We start from the raw sequence: 16378 nt of genomic DNA on the forward strand, positions 1-16378 counted from the left end.
TGTGTAGGGAGGGTGGGTGCTTAGTTGCCTGCAACTTCTTTCCTTTACACAGCTTGTTGTACTGCTCCTTTGTCACTGAAGTATAGAAAAGCTGGAGGCTGAAGTTGCAAATTTCCCCCAGCCATTCCAATTCCCATGCAGTTTTACCAAGACTTAAACTTCAGTAATAAAACTAAAAGAAGAAAGCTGTGTAGGGGAAAGGCAATGCAACCACCCTAGCCCCCCCCGCCCACACCCTAGTCTGTAGCTCACTGACAGCAGGGGGGGCAGCTAATACAAGTGCAGCACTACCAGGCCCCCTTTAAGAAAGGACAGACTTGGAAGTCACAGCACATTTTTTAAAGGGGATGTAAAGTAAAAAAAAAACAAAAAACTAAAGAGCCTGGTCCCAGATTCTTCATTAAAAGAAGAGTTTCCAATATATATCTATTAAAAAATACATACCGTTTTAATAAATAAGCAATCCTTTATTTTCATAACCGATCAAGAACCCCTCATAAAGCCTGATAAGGAACTCTAACTCACTACACGAAAGCAACTTGCATAAACATATTCTATTTACTATGACCTGAAGAATGTTTAATGTGCCCTAGGGTGAGACTCCTCATGCTTTAATATGTTCTATATGTAAACAAAATTGAAAATAAAGAATATACAAAAAAAATAAGCAATCCTTTGCCTGCAATTTACCCTCTTCTCTCTGATTACTGTTCACAGAAAACCTTAGGCGGCCAGCAGCTGAACTACACTGAAGCGATTGGCACTGCTCTGACTGAATGGCAGGGTAGCAGCGTGCAGGGTTGTTATATTCCTTTGTGGCTCACTAAAGCTAACCCTAGCCAGAAACTACCCGGCATGCTGCTTTCCTGCCTTCCAGAACTTGAAGACGCAATGTTGGTTTCAAAAATAGTGCAGTCAGCAATGTCTAAAGATTTGTGTGGTTGGTCTTAAGAACTAGTGGAGCAAAGTGGGGAATTTTTATAAAATTTTTAATAATTGTATAATGGAAATAACCATTAGGCCCCCTGGGAAGCCTTGATATTTTTGTTGTACAGGGTCCTGCGATTTCAAAAGGCCGCTCAGACATCAGCACAGATTTGACCATATTTTGCTCCCCACTTCTTGCCCTGTTGCTTACTGAAACAGCCTAGTCTTCGTCTCCAAATAACACGCATTAAATTAAAAAAAAAAAAATTATATAGATAACACTTTTTTATTTCAGTTTATGTATAGTTATTTTGTTATATATAACCTAATTAGTGATTAGTCTTGTGATTCCTATATATTTAGTTTTCCTTTTAAACCATTTTATATGTAATATCTGGTTAAACAGAAACGGAATCTGCCTGTATGGATTGTAGTAAAATAGCAGATTGTTCTCTTGTTTTCCCAACCAGCACTAGCAGTTGTACTGAAAACAACTCTGATGAAACGGCTGCACAAGTGTTATATTAAGAACCTGTGCCAAATGCAGCAGGAACACATTACTCTGAAGAACTTGCAGTGTTTTATGCCTGTTCTCTGGAGAATGGTGTGGCTCGTCTTATATCAAAAATGTGAAAGTTCTGTAAAACACTAAAGAAATAATATATATGTAATTAATTTCCAAAAGGCAGACACCATGCAACAGTGTGAAGGAACAGAATGCATTTGAAAGCTATTTAGACTTATATGCACCCTTAAATGTATTTGCCAAAGGCTGACAGACTATGTTATCACCCAAAGAACTAATAAAATATAGTGCTTTATACATACTTTGGACATTGAGCTACATCAGCATGGGATAAATATAATAAAGAACTAAAAGATGAGGACAGTGATCAGGCCAGGTTTGTTTAAAGGTTTTCTGTCATGATTTTTATGGTGGATTTTTTATTACTAAATGACACTGTGTACATTACAAATAGTTAATTTTACTATTTAAAATGTTAATAAACCAACAAATGGTTTGGACAGTCCCTTCAAAAATTAGGATGTCTGGTTTAAAACCGGATATCTGGCATAATGTGCAGGAATACAGTATATGTAATGAATGCCCACTTTTAAGCATTTCTTTTCACTAAGTCAAAGCAAAGTATTTTTTAACATCTAACTAAGGAACAAAATGTGTCTTGTAAATTATACAAAGTTCTATCGATGCAACTGTGAATCGTACATTTTCATAACTGTCAAACAATTAGTTCAGCTCCTCGGCCCCTTTTAATGGCTTGTCTCCAATCAATTAGGCCTATCCTGATTACGATTTACTGTGATGTATCTCCCCTCAAACATCAATGGCTTATTGAATTAAATGTTCTGATTATCCGGTACTAATTGATTTCATTATTTTTGTGTCTATTTAGAAAACAGATTGAAGAATCTTCCAAACCAAAGAGGCAATCACAACAGATAGAAAAGGCAGTAACGACAAACTACAGACCAGTGTCAAACCATCAGTACAATGTAAGTTTATTAAAAAAAAATTCTCATTTAAGTTTGTTTAGAGGGCTTGTTGTGTATTCCATCAGAAGTGTCAATAAACCCGGTAAAGAGGATTTTTCCTATTGTAACTGCCAAGTTTTAGATTTTTCTTTGAGGCAACAAAACTGATCTAACATGTTGCAGCTCCATGGGGTAATCTCTAAGGTAATTTACAAATCAATGCAGTTTTCATTTCATTTTCTTCCAGAAAGCTCTAGTTTTTGCATAATACTTTGTAATGCCAGTCTCCCAACAGTATCTATGGCAAATAGCAACTGCACATGTTGGCAAAACATTTATGCTATGCAGTTGATGAATATCCATACACAATACGGCAGTGCTGTCCAACTGGCGGCCCGCGACCCCCCTCTGTGTGGCCCCCACCTGTCTGGCTGCTTTGATGGCTTACCTTTGAACCTGCATGGTTCTCACCTCAGATTCAGGCTGTAATCCCTCTGTATTGTTTAAAAATGTAATCCACTGTGTTTTTCACACCTTTTAATACCTGCATTGTTCACCCCCTGCAGTGTTCACACTTCAGGCTGTAATCACTCCCATTGTTCACTTCTTCACACCTCAGGCATAGGTACTGTAGGCAGAGTATGGCACATACAGCCAGCATAGGGCAGGTAGAGTATGGCACACACAGGCAGCATAGGTAAGGGAGGGTATGGCACACACAGGAAGGGTAGGGCAGGCAGAGTATGGCACACACAGGCAGGGTAGGACAGGCAGAGTATGGCACACACAGGCAGGGTAGGGCAGGCAGAGTATGGCACACACAGGCAGGGTAGGGCAGGCAGAGTATGGCACACACAGGCAGGGTAGGGCAGGCAGAGTATGGCACACACAGGCAGGGTAGGGCAGGCAGAGTATGGCACACAGAGGCAGCATAGGGAAGGCAGAGTATGGCACACACAGGCAGCATAGGACAGGCAGAGTGCTGCCTGTGTGTGCCATACTCTGCTTGCCCTATGCTGCTTGTGGGAGGTGAACCTGGCAGGGGTTTGTTGTGGGAGTTTGTTAGCAGTTGGAAATAGCCATTAAATGGTTCCTAAGGTGTGTATTTATGTACTGGGGGTTGCTCTGCTATCCACAGGGGAGGAGGAGGCATATGGAATTTAAGGGTATATCTTAATATGACATAATTCTTTCACATATGAATGATGGTTGATATCCCCACAGTAAGGACCAAGCATTTGGGATTTTGCTGTGCTACCACCATTGTGATAAAATAGGTGTGGTTTGAAGTGGGTGTGGTTTCAAAAAGGGGAGTGGTCAAAACTGGCTTCCATTAGCGGCCCTCCACCATGTATGCTAGAGAAATTCCGGCCCTCGGCACCGTAGAAGTTGGACAGCACTGCAATACGGCATTGAAAGGCCATTTAGCAACCAGTCTCACTGTAATGGATCATTGCAGTCTGTTCTTGTTCTTTGTTGCCTTTGATAGGCTAATTTTTGCCAACATTCCCTTATATTTAGAAATTAATTCTCACTCTTTGGGGCATGGACCCAAACTGGCATAAAAGGTTATTGCTTAAAAGTGTATTCCATTGTATCAGTTTAAAGGAAATTTCCCTTTACCATATATTGTTTTTCTTATGTTGCCTATTTTTGCTTGTGGGTATAATTTGTAGAGAGAAGGCCCATAATGAGCTCCATAAAATGCACAAGAATTGCACACTTTCTGAAAAACAAAATCAAATGTATTTATTAAAATAAGCAGACATAAAGCTCTGTGCGTTTTTGACCTGTTAAAGGCCACCTATCATACCAAAATTGTTTCACCTGCCAGAGGTGCGGGCTAATGGAGGCTTTATGCCATGTGGGGGTAAATTCTATTTTGAAAATGGCAAGCACTATGCTGTCCACGTTGGGAGGGACCTGGTTTGGAAAGCCACGTTGGGACCTTACGCAAGTGTCCCAGCTTCGCTCATTATATACATCTCTGTGGCATAGGATTGGGCAACCTCCTCCCCCGATCTAACACCACATGCACACACATAATGAGAGAACCAGGATACTCGCTTTTTATGTGTATGCTTGGGACCAAACAAGGCTATCCTCGGTGTGAGCATCATAGCACTCGCTAGGAGCGTTTTCTGGCCAAAATGGTATTGTTTCCTCCAACTAGAGTGGCGATAACAACAATTTTGTTATGATAGAGTCTTTAATCAGGAGAAAAATGAAAAAATAGGCATATATTCCAGTACCACCATCTGGCGTGACAACTTTCCTGCCAGTCTCATTTCCAGAGCTGAAGATGGAACTGTGCCAAGTTGCTATTTAAAAAAAAAAAACACAACAACAACAACACTTCTATGGAAGTGCCTTGAGAAAGGCATTTATTAAAGTGTTTCCATTACATAGGATCATAACACACGATAATATTAGTAAAGACCTTGATGTTCTGGCCATGATGAAATACTCAGTTGGCTACAAGAAATTGTAATAAGGGACAAATATCTTAGGCACCTCAGTGATTAATGCTATTTAATCCACCAATCAAATTAACATACTTACTGTATGTTGATCTGTGGCTGTGGTGCATTGTAATCTTATTGGAGCTGAGCAACAGGAAAAGGAACTAAAATAAAATGTAAAACTATCTAGTTTCCAAAAAATTAGATTTAGGTTTTAGTCGCAGTACTATTACAGTACAATACTTTTAGACCAATGGTCCATTCTTCCTCCCTCCATAACAAAAGGGTATTCCTGAATGTATGTCCAGCTTTTGACGTGACTTCTATCCCAATCAACCTCAAGAAAAAAAAAAACAGTATGGCTGATTACACACTGGAGCTAAATTGCACAATTACAGTTGCCAATAGCCACCAATCAGTTTTTACTCTTATCTTGTAGAAGACCAATCAAAACTAATTTCTGATTAGTTGCCATTGGCAACTGCACGCAGTTTTGCTTTTTTTTTTTCACAAAATCAACCCTATTGTGTTCATACTCAGCACAATTTTAAGCTAGAGGTGTGGTGTTAGATTCTTCTTTGATCAAACTTTTTTGTGTTTTAAAAATCTATCTTTATAAAACTTCACAATGAAAAAGTAATATAAACTTCAGGTCATGGATATAAGAAACTTTCTGAGTATTAATCTAGTCTACCGTACAGGGCTGTGTATATAATTAGCGCTATATATATATAATATATATATTTACACTGCACTGTTTCTGAAATAATCATGTTACTCTTCACTATTCCCCTCTCAGCACCTGTCTCTGCCCTGTACATGGAGAAGTTGGAGTCAGATTCTGATTGACTATTAACCGAAAGACAACTAGCTCTAATACATTGTCTAACAGGGTCACAGGGTCCACTTGATTTTTGTACTGGAAATCAAGAGTATATAATGAAAGTAGAGATTTTAAGTGTATGTGTTTGGCAAAAATAATCTGCAAACTGGGCTATTGGCTGGCAAATGAAACCAGAAGCCACAATTAATTGATCTGTTAATGTTTAATGAATCTTGGGAAGTAAATATTGTGTGTATTTTCAATAGTAAGGAAACCAGCTGTCTTTTGGTAAATAAAGCCTAATTTTACCACATCATTGATTTTAATTTCCTGTAGAAATGGAGAAGTAGGATCAGTAGAAAAAGCCTCATAGCATTAAGCATTAGTATCAGATTGAATTGCCAGAGACCTGTGCTGGGTGTAGTACATGGCTGCTCGCCCGCCTTCCTGGTCTGCAGGCCTGACCATCTGGAGCCATATTTAGAATTTATTGATCGCTTCTGTTTCACTGTACTTCATATTGGAAGGGCACTTGTACTTCACATATTTGAATATTTCATGTTTGACACTCTAAGCAAAATTACATACTTATTTTTTGTTGGTGGCTTAAAGGGAGAATGCTGTTGCAGTTGTGCCATTGTGGGTGGCTTCTTGTTGCTCAGTTCCAGATGCAAGTGGTTATTATATTATAGAGTAATTAGTGGGGACAAAAGTCATACCTATACCTAAAATACAATTTCTAAAATTTTAAAATCTGTTGTTTTAAATGACTTTGAGGATGAATTAAAGACTGTTGTCCAACTGGTGACCATGTTCGGACAGGACTCATTGGATTCTGTGGGCTGGCCATCTTGGACAACCTCTGGTGTCTTTAAAAATGTAGTCTTAGTTCTTTGCGCCACTACCTGAGGAGGAGGAATTTTTCCCAAAGTTCTGCAGTCTTTAAAATATTTGACATCTGGGTCAGGTATCACCTTTCCAACCACTTCTTAATATTGTCAGTTTAAAAATCTTGAATAACAAATAATTTTTTTTTTTGTTTTGTTTTAAAGGCAACACTTTTACCGTACCTTATGTTGCTTAGATGACTTTACATGCTAATGGTTGCCTTAAGTTTCCCAAATAACCGATGTGAATTTCATATACTTGATATTTTATGCACATAAATTAAATAGCTGTCCATTTTGAAATGGTGATTAAATTAGTTTTTCACTTAATACAAAATACTGCAGTCTTTGCTAAACAGCCCTCTACAAGAATAACTCAAAATGTGGATCTCAGTAATGAGGGAATCATATGAAGCTGCATCTCTATGCCAGTGAAAATGATGTGCTACCAATATCCCCCCTGTATTTGGAGGTGTATCTTTCTGAATTTCCCATTTATTGAAATGTAAGTAATTGGAAGTCTTTATTAGAAAAGGACTGGCTAGCCCCTTAGTAAGTCTGAACAAAAGAAATAATATACCTCATACTGGGGAAATCTCAGTCTCCCATATAAATAGCTGTGTATGTATTTAATCAGGAAGAGCGATGCACTTAGAGCCAAGAAGCAGTGAAGTTACGGACAGTAATTATGACTATTCATAAATTAAAATGCTTGCTTGATAATACAGGGCCTGTTCCAGCAAATGAATGTGCCTTCATAGAAACATAATGGTACTGTAACATTCAGACTTTTTCTGAGTTGCCATTGAGAGAGAGAGACAGTAATGAGCTGTGATAGCGCACAGAGTCAGCCGTAGACCCCGGAGGCTGCATAAAGTCTCCCTACTGTCTGCCTAACACTTTTCTGTTACAGGGTAACTCTAATGAAATGCGACGCTCTGTGGGCTCAACGCACTGGAGGATTGTGCTCGTGCTTGCACAGTCTTGAAGTTCACAAATGACTCATATGGCACTGTGCTTAATAGGTGAAGCTTTTATCTGTGCCACAGCGCTTGGGCATAGGATGATATGGAGAAGCATTGATTCCCAGGATTTAAATGCCAGGCTGAAATGACAGAAACAGAATACCGCTTACCTCTTTGGGATCTTAATGTGGTTGATCAGTCTTAATTTGTCACGCAGTCTTAAATAATTATAAGAACAAATATAGCCTAAAGCAATACCTTTGTTCTGTGTTCTAGTGCCATACGGCTGCAGTACTTTCAATAAGTTTGCCACCTGACTGGTATTTTACTGGCCTAGCTGGTAAAACACCTGCCAAGCCTAGGGCCGATATTGTAAATTTATCACAATGTAGTTGCATTTAAATTTGTAATACCCTTAAGATTAGCCCCTGGCCTGCCCCCAATCTCTCCCAAATCACCCCAATATGCCTAGATCTTACCTTATTTCTTCCCGGATGTGCTCCATTACCCTACATCCAGCAGTCGAAATGTCGCCCATTTTACACCATTGCCCTGCCCCCTTTTGTGCCCGCCCCCCACTTGCTGGTAAAAACTCTCTAGAAAGGCGGTAACCCAAACTTTCATGAAGGTACAGCAGCTCTCACATACCAACCCAAAGTCTGGCCCATGCATCTGTGTATGTTGTTGGCAGATGATTTTTCATATCCTGCCCCATTCCCCACTGGCACAGAGCAGGTACTGATGTGGCGCATTTGCCTGTTGCAGAGTTTCTCTACCTCAGGTTGTACATCGGTTCTGGGTAACTAAGGTTTACTTTCCCTTATATAGATGGGAAAATACAAAGACGCCTAATTCAGTGCATGGGTCTTATTCCTCTGCATTGATACAGATATTTTACAGCTACAATATTGTTTGCTCCAGAAGAGTCATCCTTTGTACATGATGACACCTGTAACCTGTTTTCCCTGATTTTGGATCTGACCAAATTCTGGATCCTTCACATTCAACATTCAACTGAATTGTACGTGAATTCTAATTTTGTATCTTAGAATTTGAGTGCGCTTTGCCAAAATTTGTCCCCTTCTGTTGGTATAGAGCACTAAGAACAGAGCCACATGGTTGCTGTGTCACAAACTGTGGCTTTTTTTCCCATATTCTGCCTTTGGGGTTCTGCCTGTGGGAAATGATGTTACTTTACAGGCATACCATCCAGCGTGGCTGCCTTTATTGGCATTAACAACTCTTAGGGGCACATTTACTAATCCACGAACGGTCCGAAGTCGTCCGAAAATGTTCGTTTTCCAATCGGAATTTTTCCAATTTGGATTCGTGGGTTAGTAAATCAGCCCCTTAGGGTATTATGTTAAAGAATGGTCAATTCTAAGCAACGTCTTAATTGGTTTAATTGTTTTTATTTGTCTCCGTCTTCTGACTCTTTCCAGCTTTCAAAGGGGGTCACTGTATGCACACTCTGCATCATACTAAAAGTTATTTTAGGTGAACAACCCCTTTTAACAAGCATCCCTTGATGATAACTTCTAGGAATTGGTGTCTGAGTGATTTTGATATGGGTGGCATAGACATTCTGTACAAAGGGTCAAATTGAGTGGGACTCATGGTTTTAACAGGTTATTTAGGTTGAGAGGTCAGATCTTTGAACATGGCATCGGGATATATTAGGTACTGTTCAGATTGGTTGTCTTTGGTGCACACATATGTATTACAGATGGCTGTGGGGTGCTAATGCTCATGCGCAGTCTATTAAACTTTGAACTTTGAATAATCTCTGCTTTGTTATTGACTGCCGATTGGTGTGTCCCTAAATAGTATTACCATCTCCAGTCTGTATAAAATTGTTCTTTCTTCAATGAACTGCCTGGAGTTTGAAAAGGAAATACGCGCTTCAGAAGTTCCATTTGGTACAGAGCCTCCTGCTCTTTAGCTTGTCATGTATAAAATATCCCTTTACTGAACATAACGGCAGTTGGGAATGATTCGATTGAACGTGTTCCATATACACAGGAGAACGTAGTGCAGGCATAGTTGGCTGCCTGTGTGCCAGGAGTGCACAAAGTGAGTGGAATTAATGGGCGCAGGTAGGTAGAGATGCGCCAGCAGTTAGTGCTCACAGCTGGGAATTTCTGCTCAGCAATAAAGGTGATATTGGGTATCCTACAGCATTGCTGTTTTTTTTTTTCTTTTTTCTTCTAGAAAATTTTCTGTGCAATTATTCATTGCTTTAATATTGAAGCTAGCTCCAGCTGTCTAATGGTAATTTGCCAAAATATGATAGGACTACAAATATAAATATAGAAAATTGCAAGAGATCTGTACACACATTCTGAACACACAGAATGATGTTCTTCATGAAAACATAATTGCACATTTTAGGGGTTTTTGTGTGCCGTAAAAATATTATTTTAAAGGCATAAAATGAGTGATTAATATAACTCTCCTTTTGCAAGTGCGCCCTGGTTGTCTCTGCTTTTTCTGTGGATGTGTGCATAGATAGAGCTTTGTAGGGTGGGAGAAAGGAGGAATACAGCCTTGTGTTGGGGAGAAGGGGGCTAAATAAAATCTATCTAACTATCGGCTATCCATAGTGCTCGGGACCTGGGTTTTTCCGTATTTGGGGTCTTTCTGTAATTTGGATCTCCAAGTCTACTAAAAAATATGTAAAAATTAAATAAATGCAGTAGGGTTGTTCTGCTACCGATATAAAGATTATATATAAGATAATTATATTTTAGTTGGGGTCAAGTACAAGACACTGTTTTATTACAGAGAAAAAGAGTGATTTTTAAAACAACATTTTTTTTTTTTTACTTAAAAAGGAGTCTGTGCTTTCTAAATAATGGGTTTCCAGATAATGGATCCTATATCTGTATATCATTTAAAAGCATATATACATATTATTGAGTTTGGCATTTCTAATGCATTGGTATTATTATTTTCCCTCCCAGTGTTATTTTGGAAGTAATTTCTGTGAGTCCCACAAAAACCACAAGGTTTGAACACAGTATTAGGCATAAGTTAATCAGTGGTTTTATCTGTCACTGGTTGTGTACATAAGAGTAAGATTTACTCTGGAAAGGACTGACAAATGCTTGAGAAAGCAATTTGGCTTTGTGTTTTATTGCCAAGTTGGAAATTCCACTTAAATCTCTGATTATAGAACAGGGTGTTTGGCAAGTACACAAAGAACCTGTTTTTTTTGCAGAAATAAAGTGGCATCTCAAGGCATTTATTTTTAGTTTCAGTAACGCACCCCATTGACAACCCCTACATTGTATATGAGCATAATAACAGGACATGCTAGCCCAGGGTCGGACTGGGGGGTGCAGGGCCCACCGGGGCTTCTGCCTTTGGGGCCCTGCACCCCCTATGGCCCCCCCGCAGCCTTTCATTGTGCCTGCATGGCCAACATGCTGCTAGTTTGTTATTGCCTAGTAAATACCTGCATGGTTTAATCAAATAGCAGAGATTGTATTCATTGCACTAATATCTTATGGTTATGGTTGTGTACTTTTCAGAAATTCTGTGCATAGTCAGAGCATGTACTGAATTTTGTTATAATTATACTCACAAGCAGAAAGCTTAGGGGGGACATTGGTGCCAAAGGTGCCATAGTAGGGTGTCACACTCTGGTAATGCATGAAGAGCTGTAAAAAGCTTAGTTTGTGGATTGCACAGTTTAAAATAAGCATATTTGCACATTTGTTTGTCAGCCTGCAAGTGTCACTGGCCCCATTATAAGAGAGGTTTTGTGATGCTCTGCTGAGCTGATGGTTGCTGGGGCTCTACCAGAATGTCGTATATACAATGTATCATTGTACAAGACCAGACTCAGTCCCTGAGCTGTATGATATAATTTCTTTTTCCTGCCACTGGATATAGTATCCCTGGCCAGTTGTATAGCAGCCTATAATAGCCCCCTTCTGAGAGGGTAAGGCTTTGAGTAGACAGTGCTTAGGCATGCTATATTTTCAGAACCACCCAGGGCCCAAAGGTTTTGTAATCTTTCAGTAGCAGGATTGCTGCTGAAAGGGGCAGCAGTATAACGTGTAGCAATGGAACTGATTGACAGTGTAGTTACGGGAAGAAAGATGTAATTTAGTAGATGAGTGGCTGTTTGGGAGCTGTGATTAATTCGCTTACATTTGCAAATATATCATATAAGTAACTGGCATGTAAACAAGGCAGTGAGTCACCATTGCAGTGTGGGATTTAGTATTCCTATCAACAGCTGCTTTTAGCTCTCTGCCCCCTACTATTCCTTTTGCTGCATCCCAGCTCCAGCTGCACTCTTTCATACATGTAAGCAATACATGCCATAATGTGGATACTGTTAGGGAATCTCTATTTCAATAGGTTCCGCATGAAACTCATTTAGCACTCGGGTCTACGGTAGTTCCCTGGTAGATTCCTGTTAATCTGTCATGGAATGTGGAGGTCCGAGATTAGTTGACCAGAAAAGGCCAGTTAAAGCCCAGAAGATGAAGGGTGCTGAAGTTCAGCCCTGGGCGCAGGTTAGGGATCACTATGTATACAAAAAAAAGTCTGCCCTTTCACTTTACTGCACAAGCAAAGCAATCATTTTAGTATGTTTTTTCCCCCACAATGTTTGAATGTTCTTAAGGCGTGGTGATGCAAATTACAGAAAGTTAAATAGATAACAGATTCAGTAGCTGGTGTGTAATCTGCACTACTCAGTACACTATTCAGTCACCATTCTGTTCCACATGGACCAAGTGCTTGGCAAATTATCTGTATATAAAGCATACAGGAGAACAGGAACAGAACAAGTTTTAGCTATTTCAGGGGAGAGGTGACCTTTAGTGCTATATGTAGTACTCTGGAATCATAATTTAAGAATATTTGCCTGGGTTTTATTTATTTTGTCATATGGATTAAGGAAAACATTTTGAGACCATTTTCTTACAGCTATGTGAGGTTGCTTTGCTCTTTCATTAGCTACTAAAGGTCAAACCACAGCAGGAAAACTGCCAAGCCAACAGCTGTATTAAAGGCACAGTATTTTTCAAAAAAAAAAATCTATATTTTAATCAAATATATTGAAGTACAGGTAGGGGATCCGTTATCCGGAAACCAGTTGTCTAGAAAGTACCTCAGTGGGCCGGATTAAAAAGACCAATGGGCCGTAGTTTGCCCACCCCTATCCTATAGACATTAAAAGCAAGTAATTATAATTTTTAAAAGTGATTTCCTTTTTCTCTGTAATAATAAAACAGTACCTTCTACTTGATCTCAACTTAGATATACTTAATCCTTATTGGAGGCAAAACAATCCTGTTAGATTAAATTAATGTCTAAATTATCTTTTGTAGACTTAAGGTGTGGAAATCCAAATTATGGAAAGAAAACCCCTGGTCCCGAGCATTCTGGATAACAGGTCCTATACCTGTATATTCTTCATCGTTTGCAGAGTATGCATTATAAAAGACTCAGAGGATGTTACATATGCCCTGTGTATATTATACTTTATACAGCATTTTGCAGAGATTGTTCTCCATTCAATTTTGACTCTTCCCTGGTGGAGCATTCCGTCTTTAAGTCTTTAATCAGTAGCTTTTAGTATTCAAGAAAAACCAAAGTAGCCAGTGGAACATACCAGCTACTTACTGTGCCCTGGTCTGAGTTGAACTCAGGAGCTGGTCCTGCAAGTGACGGTGATAACCACTGAGCCACCATGTATGACAGGAATAGTGTGTAGGGGCATGGTAGCCACACAGGCTAACTAGATTATTATACAAACAAGTTCTAACCTTGACAAATAGACATCTGTAAATAGAATTATCCCAATATTCCAGTTCTTAGTAGTTTCCATTGCCAGCCCACATGAGATCTTAAAAAACTGAGTGAATTTGGTGTGGGAAAAGTAAAAGCAACAGGAAATGTCTCTATAAATACTTTCGCCTTGTTTCTCTATTTTTAACCCCATCGTTTATTTTAACCAACTCAAGACACCAATAATGCAGCTCTGTGTTGTTTTGCTTTGTCATTCCGTTTGTACAGGAACCCTATAGAACTTGTTTTTTGGAGCTGAAGTCCTGATTTTATTGTGTTGTGTTTGTATATCTGATTAATGCAGGGGATCTTTGTTGAATATACAGGGGGCCTGTTCAGTTTCAGCCCCCACTTTTATATACAAATAGAAAGCACATGTTTACTTAGTTCATATTTTATACAGTGGCTTGCAAAAGTATTCGTCCCCCTTGAACTTTTCCACATTTTGTCACATTACAGCCACAAACATGAATCAATTTTATTGGAATTCCACGTGAAAGACCAATACAAAGTGGTGTACATGTGAGAAGTGGAACAAAAATCATACATGATTCCAAACATTTTTTACAAATAAATAACTGCAAAGTGGGGTGTGCGTAATTATTCAGCCCCCTTTGGTCTGAGTGCAGTCAGTTGCCCATAGACATTGCCTGATGAGTGCTAATGACTAAATAGAGTGCACCTGTGTGTAATCTAATGTCAGTACAAATACAGCTGCTCTGTGACGGCCTCAGAGGTTGTCTAAGAGAATATTTGGAGCAACAACACCATCAAGTCCAAAGAACACACCAGACAGGTCAGGGATAAAGTTATTGAGAAATTTAAAGCAGGCTTAGGCTACAAAAAGGTTTCCAAAGCCTTGAACATCCCACGGAGCACTGTTCAAGCGATCATTCAGAAATGGAAGGAGTATGGCACAACTGTAAACCTACCAAGACAAGGCCGTCCACCTAAACTCACAGGCCGAACAAGGAGAGCGCTGATCAGAAATGCAGCCAAGAGGCCCATGGTGACTCTGGACGAGCTGCAGAGATCTACAGCTCAGGTGGGGGAATCTGTCCATAGGACAACTATTAGTCGTGCACTGCACAAAGTTGGCCTTTATGAAAGTGTGGCAAGAAGAAAGCCATTGTTAACAGAAAACCATAAAGTCCCGTTTGCAGTTTGCCACAAGCCATGTGGGGGACACAGCAAACATGTGGAAGAAGGTGCTCTGGTCAGATGAGACCAAAATGCAAAACGCTATGTGTGGCGGAAAACTAACACTGCACATCACTCTGAACGCACCATCCCCACTGTCAAATATGGTGGTGGCAGCATCATGCTCTGGGGGTGCTTCTCTTCAGCAGGGACAGGGAAGCTGGTCAGAGTTGATGGGAAGATGGATGGAGCCAAATAAAGGGTAATCTTGGAAGAAAACCTCTTTTTGCAAAAGACTTGAGACTGGGGCGGAGGTTCACCTTCCAGCAGGACAACGACCCTAAACATAAAGCCAGGGCAACAATGGAATGGTTTAAAACAAAACATATCCATGTGTTAGAATGGCCCAGTCAAAGTCCAGATCTAAATCCAATCGAGAATCTGTGGCAAGATCTGAAAACTGCTTTTCACAAACGCTGTCCATCTAATCTGTCTGAGATGGAGCTGTTTTGCAAAGAAGAATGGGCAAGGATTTCTCTAGATGTGCAAAGCTGGTAGAGACATACCCTAAAAGCCTGGCAGCTCTAATTGCAGCAAAAGGTGGTTCTACAAAGTATTGACTCAGGGGGCTAAATAATTACGCACACCCCACTTTGCAGTTATTTATTTGTAAAAAATGTTTGGAATCATGTATGATTTTCGTTCCACGTCTCACGTGTACACCACTTTGTATTGGTCTTTCACGTGGAATTCCAATAAAATTGATTCATGTTTGTGGCTGTAGTGTGACAAAATGTGGTTCAAGGGGGCCGAATACTTTTGCAAGCCACTGTAAATGCAAATATTGAGCTTTTGTGCATTGCATTGGCTCCAGGTGCCCACTTTCATCCCTCCCAATCTGCTGTTGCTATGGGTAATCACTCATGTAGATAACCTTTTATTATATAACCCCATGTCCTATCATAAACATCAGTATTTTTTAGAGATACCTCTTGACCATAAACGTGCTAAAGGGATGCTGTCTTCCAGTAAATATTGACATCAAACCACGTAAAATGTTCAATTAGCTAAGGCTAATGGTTCATGTTATGTTTTCTTACATATGCCATTGGCCTAGTTTTTAAGTGATATCCTAGTGCATTTACTTATTTTCCTATCTCCACATTGTGTAAGCAAATAGTCAGGCTGCTTTGCTGCTGACTCTTGGACTCTTTTCAGGTGACGTGACAGGAAAATGAGCCTGTGTATACCAGGAAATAAGGAACCTTCTTTTCATAAATAACTTTTTTTATATTCTCTTTCATTGAACAATTTGCAATAGTTTGAAGCAAAACACTTATTTTCATTACAGTATCCCTCTAATTCCTATGATGGCCTGCATAATACTGTGCCTAATGCTCTTTATAGAGTCAGATGGAACATCAATGTGCAGTTTCCAAAGGGTGCACCATCTGTACAACTCCCATTATATACATATTAGCACAGTTGGCCTATTTAGTATGCAGGTGGTGTTGGCTGTGTTTCTCTAGCTGGTTATTATGCCTGGTGTGGGATTTTAATTAATTGTTACTGGATACATAGGTGAAAATTAGTGTTGTTGATTTAATATATGAAACCCTCTTAAGCTACGTATGTGTCACTGTGTATACAAATCCTGTCACAGCTCCCCACTATGACTGAATTCACTAAATGTCACATTAGTATTCAGAATTAGGTGACAGTTCTTTTAAAGCTTTTTTTTTTTTTTTAGAGCTTCTTTAGAATTCCCGTAAGTCTGTCAGAGAGCTTATTTAACTTGCTCAGGCTTTTGAATCCCTAAATACTTCAGCTGAGGAGAACTAAAGCTTAACTAAATAAATAGGCTAGAAATGT

At 39.5% G+C, this 16378-nt stretch overlaps 1 protein-coding gene across 1 annotated transcript in view; it reads left to right on the forward strand.

Annotated features, from left to right (window-relative positions):
• The window catches only part of gtf2f2 (general transcription factor IIF subunit 2), a 95529-nt gene that overhangs the window by 67793 nt on the left and 11358 nt on the right, over positions 1-16378 (forward strand). Inside the window, exon 8 of the mRNA NM_203656.1 lies at positions 2343-2442. Within this exon, the coding sequence (NP_988987.1) occupies positions 2343-2442 (100 nt within the window). The remainder of the gene's footprint in view (positions 1-2342; positions 2443-16378) is intronic.

This window comes from Xenopus tropicalis, chromosome 2 (genome assembly GCF_000004195.4).
Source record: "Xenopus tropicalis strain Nigerian chromosome 2, UCB_Xtro_10.0, whole genome shotgun sequence".
Taxonomy (NCBI): Eukaryota; Metazoa; Chordata; class Amphibia; order Anura; family Pipidae; genus Xenopus; species Xenopus tropicalis.